Genomic DNA, 6,595 nt, shown 5'->3' on the forward strand with positions numbered 1-6,595 from the left:
AATTTATTTATTAGTATTATTAATTTATTTATTTTTTATTTATCATTTTACTTTCCAAATGAAATGATTCTTCCCCTATTGCAAATGCAGGCTAATGAAAAAAAAAAATGGACTTGGAAACTTCAATTCCTGTCTACTGTCAGTATAATCTATTCCTCATTTTCACTTTAGTAGGCCTACATGTTTTATTCTAAAAACGGCAAAGCGTTTGTCATTACATCTTTTATTTTGAAAGTTAAAACCGGAAGTGGCAGTGTTTTATTCTGGCTAGCTCGACACTAGTCGTTCTGCTACATTGTACTGTCATGTACGCTGTAGTGTGAAGTAGCCTAAAAATACGGTCCATTCTATGTTTACTCGACCAGTTTATCATTTGATGGCCAGAGACGCACTCAACAAGACATTTTATTCAAATGTAAGTCAACATTTAATACCTTCAAATGCCATGTTTCACGATGACAGTGATGTACATTACAATAACAAGATATGTAAACATTAAAATTACGTTTTGCCTATGAAGCATATGGATTTGCAGCGTTTCTGTTGTTGCATTTACAGTCGTTCTGACTTGTGCAACCAGCTTGATGAACACACTTAGGTTTATTTCAGGACAAAGGTTATGTTGAGGATTACAGCAGCCCCGATTCGATTCTGTTCTCTTGCATGGAGAAACTGTCATGCCAAACTCCACTTAAAAATCTCAGTTTGATGTAGGACATACTGTAGGTAATGTAAGATCTTATATGTAATGTTAGGAGCCACTCTTCAATTCTGCACACATTGAATACACCAAGTAGCGCCTATTTCAATAAAATGTCAACTTTTATAACGGGTTCGCCTGTTATTCCCACAATCTTCTTCCACCAAAATACATTGTGGAGGGCGATAGCGAGCAGTGTTGAACCTATTCTAAAAGTTTATATCTATTGTAATAAACTGCTGCTTGGTCGATTATTTATATGCCGAATGTACCAGTAGGCCCTAATGATTCGTAAAAAGTCTTAAAATGTGTTCTACCAGGTGTGTACGCTTACAGATAATTAAGGCAACATTAAACTGCCAGATCTTTGAATGGGGTTTGGCGTTTTGGTTTAAACGTCAGTGAACGTCACCTGTCGGGCTTATCACTGCAGCCTTTTACAGGGGTTTTCAGACTTTTAGCATGTTAAGGACCCTTTGATAAGATTTAGCCCTAATAAGATAAGGTGATAAGGTTCTTGTTGTTAGTCATATAGGATTACATAACTGTGATGTGGTTCCTCAACCATGGTCCAGAGTCTGCAGGTTTTGCTGTGCTGTGGTGTTTGGTTGGAATGGAAACCTGCATAATGGACCCTGTAACAAGATCAAGCAACACAGAGATACTTTGTGCTGTAAAAGCAGAATGAGGAGGAGAAAACGTGTCAGGCATGTTTTAATGAATTTATTAAAAACAAATGACAACTAAAAGTTAAACAAAGAGTGAAATTAGAAACAAAAAAATACTAACTATTCACATAACATGCCAAACTGTCACTTTAACCTTGGGTTGGGCAATGTGGACAAAATTCATAACATAATGCTAATCATATATATATATATATATCATATATGCTAATACAAACATATGTAAATAATCAAATAGATGATCAGTCCATTGAATTGCATGGTAAGCATGACAACATTTTTCTCATTTTGATCTCATTTTGCAAGAGATTATAATTAGTATTTGCTTTTTATCATTAATTTAGACAACATAGGCTAATTATGTATCACAATAACTTGATATAATTACTTCATGATATTATTCTACTCTACTGTCAGTTGATAAACTTTAATATCGAATAGGCCCTATTTTAACCATCAGTAGCTGATGCTCCCTCAACGTTGCATTTCTCAAATCGGGTATTACAGTAAATTCCCATATTTTAACCACTTTGTTGCCGTGTTCACTTGCACTTTACTGTTCAGTGAACCATGCCGGAGCATTTCCACCTGAACACGCCTCTGCTGGAGAGCGTCGGCATGTCCAAGCGGGCTGGAACCGCCGTCTACCTGAAGATGGAGAGCTCTCAGCCCTCCGGCTCCTTCAAGATCCGCGGGATTGGACACCTGTGCCAGCAGGTAGGACCACAGATTTTTTTTTCCATGTGTCGTCGTGTTTTACCTTTATAAAAGTCAATCCAAAAATGGCTGACTCGCTCATATGAAGGAATCAAGAACCTCAAGCCAAAATAAAGCTGTAGTCAGTAGTTTTCCATCAATACACAAATCCAGTAAGTCTCCTCCACTCTGCAGGTTGCCAAACAGTCTAAAGGAGTTGTCTGCTCTTCAGGTGACATACACAGCACACTAAACTACACAATACACTTCAATATGCTACAAGTGAATATAAATTATGTCATAGTTTTATTATATCTGTTGTAACATCTCTATTTCATGTGTTATTGTCCCATTTAAGTTAGGTCAGTGGTTTGCGAAGACTGTCTCCAATTGTAGAGAGATTACAATGGGCCCCAAATTATTCATAACTAATTTTTGTTTTGGTCCCATGTTCCTGTAGCATCTAATATAGTAGATTATGTAATATTAGTCCCACTTTAGTCCCACTATATTTGGATAGAAAACTAGTTATTCAGTGTCTAGATTACATTGTAGAGAGCAAATAGGCAAGTGACCCTTTATTGAACATCTACTTTTTCTCACCTGATGGTTGAGTATCAATATTGGACAATCCAAATAAAGTGTTACCTTGTGTTATCCCATAATGTGTTTCTAGGTGGTAATGCAGGTATGGCTGCAGCCTATGTAGCCAGAAAAATGGGTTTACCAGCCACCATCGTAGTTCCCTCCTCCTCCCCTCAGCTGGTGGTTCAGAAACTCCAGGATCAAGGAGCTACTGTCAAGATTAAAGGCAAGGTGAGGGATAATGTTATATACTATTGGCCACTTTGGGCTGTTTTTATTCATCGCCTTGTGGCACAGAGATCAGATCATGTCTTGGGCACAAGGGATTAAAAGTCAAATCATATTCTTCTTTTTTGTGTAGGTGTGGGATGATGCCAATGCTGAGGCTCTCAGACTGGCAGAAACTGAAGGACTAACCTATGTTCCTCCATTTGACCACCCACTGCTATGGTAGACAGGCAGACACACTTACACACACACACACACACTCACTGCTGATACTAAATCTGAGTGCCAAAATTGAAGTAGCCCACCTATCTGATCCATCACTTATACTGAACAATATATAATAACTTAGACCACGAGTATGGTGTCATTGTTCAAATGATAGAGATGTAATCAATTTTCACTCTTATTAGAGATTAAACACCATTCAAAGGATGAAAAAGGCAGAAGATTAAGTTTGATTTGCTTTGATTTCTACCAGGGTGGAAAGAGAGTCAAAATATCCTGCTGAAGACCAACTACTGTCACTTTACAGAAATTTGTCTTGACTGAAAATCTACTGTTCCTTCAACACGATTACAATTGACCAGGTTCTGCTGGAATGATTTAAACTGTAGCAAAGTACATATTCTCTCTCTCTCTCTCTCTCTCTCTCTCTCTCTCTCTCTCTCTCTCTCTCTCTCTCTCCACACCCCCCACCCCCCCACCCCCCAGGCAGGGCCATGCCAGCGTGATCACAGAGGTCTGTGGGGGGAGGAGGGCTCCTCTGCGGGGTCGCCCAGGGCCTGAAGGACGCGGGCTGGACGGACGTACCCATCGTCGCCATGGAGACCGTGGGGGCCGACTGTTTGAACGCCGCGTTGAAGGCGGGGAGGGTGGTCACCTTGGACGATATCACCAGGTCAGAGGTTAAAGGAATTATAATGTTTTTCTGCTTTCTTCCATACTTTGATTATCATATATTATATACTATTATGTGTTAAATTTACGCCAGAAGTGGAGTGAAGACAATTTTTCAGAACTAATATTAGTATTTTATTAAGTAGATCGGACGGAACAGGTACCGATCTAAGTACTACACAATTTACAATCATTCATGCCTTCAAATATTATAAAACAATTACAGGAACAAGTGCATCAATTATGCAAATATATTCATTTAATCAAATTATTAATTATACACAGAGCATTGTATACCCATCCTCAAACAAGTATATCTGCCAACAAACTGTTTAAAACAGTTAACAGTTTATTCATAATAGCTAACAGATTAAAACAGTTTATTCAGAATAGTTAACAGATTAAAACAGTTTATTCAGAATAGTTAACAGATTAAAACAGTTTATTCAGAATAGTTAACAGATTAGAACAGTTTATTCAGAATAGTTAACAGATTAAAACAGTTTATTCAGAATAGGTTAACAGATTAGAACAGTTTATTCAGAATAGGTTAACAGATTAAAACAGTTTATTCAGAATAGGTTAACAGATTAGAACAGTTTATTCAGAATAGTTTAACAGATTAGAACAGTTTATTCAGAATAGTTTAACAGATTAGAACAGTTTATTCAGAATAGTTAACAGATTAGAACAGTTTATTCAGAATAGTTTAACAGATTAGAACAGTTTATTCAGAATAGTTAACAGATTAGAACAGTTTATTCAGAATAGTTAACAGATTAGAACAGTTTATTCAGAATAGGTTAACAGATTAAAACAGTTTATTCAGAATAGCTAACAGATTAAAACAGTTTATTCAGAATAGTTAACAGATTAGAACAGTTTATTCAGAATAGTTTAACAGATTAGGACAGTTTATTCAGAATAGTTTAACAGATAAGGACAGGTTATTCAGAATAGTTAACAGATTAGAACAGTTTATTAAGAATAGGTACACAGATTAGAACAGTTTATTCAGAATAGTTTAACAGATAAGGACAGGTTATTCAGAATAGTTAACAGATTAGAACAGTTTATTCAGAATAGGTTAACAGATTAAAACAGTTTATTCAGAATAGTTAACATATTAGCAAATATGATAGTGTATTCAAGGCTCTTCTAAATAATAACTGCTATGCCGGCAAACTTCACAAATCACAAATCAGCAGCATTTCAGCGTTTTCATGTGTGAGGAGCCATTTTTCCTCCCAACAGAAAAGGTTTTATATTGCACCAAAGCACATGACATTAAAGTATCGATATCTGGACAGCTTCATTTTGCTGATCCAAGTACGAGTACATGGAAGCTGGAGTGGCGCCGAACCCGATACTACAGACACTGACTGAAACTGTCTTGATGCTACAGCATTGTGCAGTAAGGTGCTGACCTCACCTTCACCTCTCCCTCCAATCCGTTTTTCCACAGTGAGGCTAAATGTCTTGGAGCAAAGACAGTTTGCACCAAAGCCTTTGAATACAGCCGGTCCTCTGACCTGACCATCATATCTGAACTGGTCACTGACCAGCAGGCTCTACATGCTGTCGAAACATTCCTAGGTGAGTATGTCTATGTGAGTGTTTGCATGCTTGAGAGTGCGGTGTTGCTTTTTAAAGAGTAACTAAACCACAGACCCAAATCTGTGTAAAGCCTGACACCTAGTGGGGAAAAAGCATGTTACTGAAATTGCCATCTGCAGCTCACCTTCTATAGAGCACAGTTAGATGCCCATTAGATGTCAGGCTTTACACAGATTTGGGTTTGGGGTTTAGTTACTCTTTAGTCTTAATCGATACGATAAACCTTTATAACGGTTGGGTGGGTCTTTGCTTCCATTTCAACCATTAAAATGTATGCGCACATTGTCGTACAAGTTCCCAAGCCTACCTGTTAATCTATGTCTTCCCTTTATGTGAGTGTGTGCCACTGACCTGTGTGTGTGTGTGTGTGTGTGTGTGTGTGTGTGTGTGTGTGTGTTCTCCTAGATGAGGAGCGAGTGTTGGTGGAGTTGGCATGTGGAGCAGCGCTAGCAGCCGTCTACAGCGGAGTCATATGCAGATTACAGGATGAAGGTAACTGCTCTATTATACAGTCATCACCTTGTTGGCTCTATCCTGTATGTACTAGTAAAGTATGGAAATCCATCTCATGATTACTTACTTGGTACGTTCTACTGTAGTGTTGTAATTGTCAGTTGTATTATGTTTAATACCCATCATTTGCTCTATTCTGTTCTACTTTATATTCTGTTTTCTTTGCTGTATCCCGTTACTATTAGCAGCTGCAACAACCCAAATTCCACACTGGGATCATTCAAGAAAGGTTCCCACGGGCCTTGAACATCCTTGAGAGTTTGTGGATTTGAGAAAAATAAAATAAGGCCTTAGAAGCTTTTGAATATGAATGTTTAGTCTTGAAAGTACTTGATTTTTCTTCAAAATACAGCAACCAAATTAATCAATATGCACATACTGAGGAAAACCCTATGAAGGATATTGGCATTGATATAGTAGACATTTTATGTTGTTTCACCATGATTTCTTGACTTGATGAGATCATGAGTAAAAAAAATGACTCCTCTATGATGTCTAATCTTGACCAGTGATGTTTCACCCCCAAAACATGCCAATTTTGAGTCCTTGAATTTCACCAAACAAGACCTTGAAAGCCGTGGAATTTGATGTCTAAGTGTGGAAACCCTGTTCAAGTTTGTCTCATCTCATCTTAATTTGTCATATGATGGCACGGCTCGATGGCAGAAGTAGG

The 6,595-nt window shown here is 37.7% G+C and overlaps 1 protein-coding gene across 1 annotated transcript; it reads left to right on the forward strand.

Annotated features, from left to right (window-relative positions):
- Positions 1-286: 286 nt before the first annotated feature.
- LOC139640066 (serine dehydratase-like) lies at positions 287-5,901 on the forward strand (the record flags this gene model as incomplete). Its single annotated transcript, XM_071514228.1, is given in 9 exon segments — positions 287-415; positions 1,951-2,103; positions 2,278-2,314; positions 2,759-2,898; positions 3,029-3,117; positions 3,607-3,636; positions 3,638-3,793; positions 5,258-5,388; positions 5,815-5,901. Coding segments are annotated over 8 exon segments (817 nt in total), but the record flags the coding sequence as incomplete, so codon positions are not given.
- Between the last annotated feature and the right edge of the window lie 694 nt (positions 5,902-6,595).

Source organism: Centroberyx affinis, unplaced genomic scaffold, assembly GCF_046629955.1.
Source record: "Centroberyx affinis isolate AG114_WGS23_722 - 3 ecotype Tasmania unplaced genomic scaffold, CSIRO-AGI_Caff_v1 ptg008265l_1, whole genome shotgun sequence".
Classification (NCBI taxonomy): Eukaryota; Metazoa; Chordata; class Actinopteri; order Beryciformes; family Berycidae; genus Centroberyx; species Centroberyx affinis.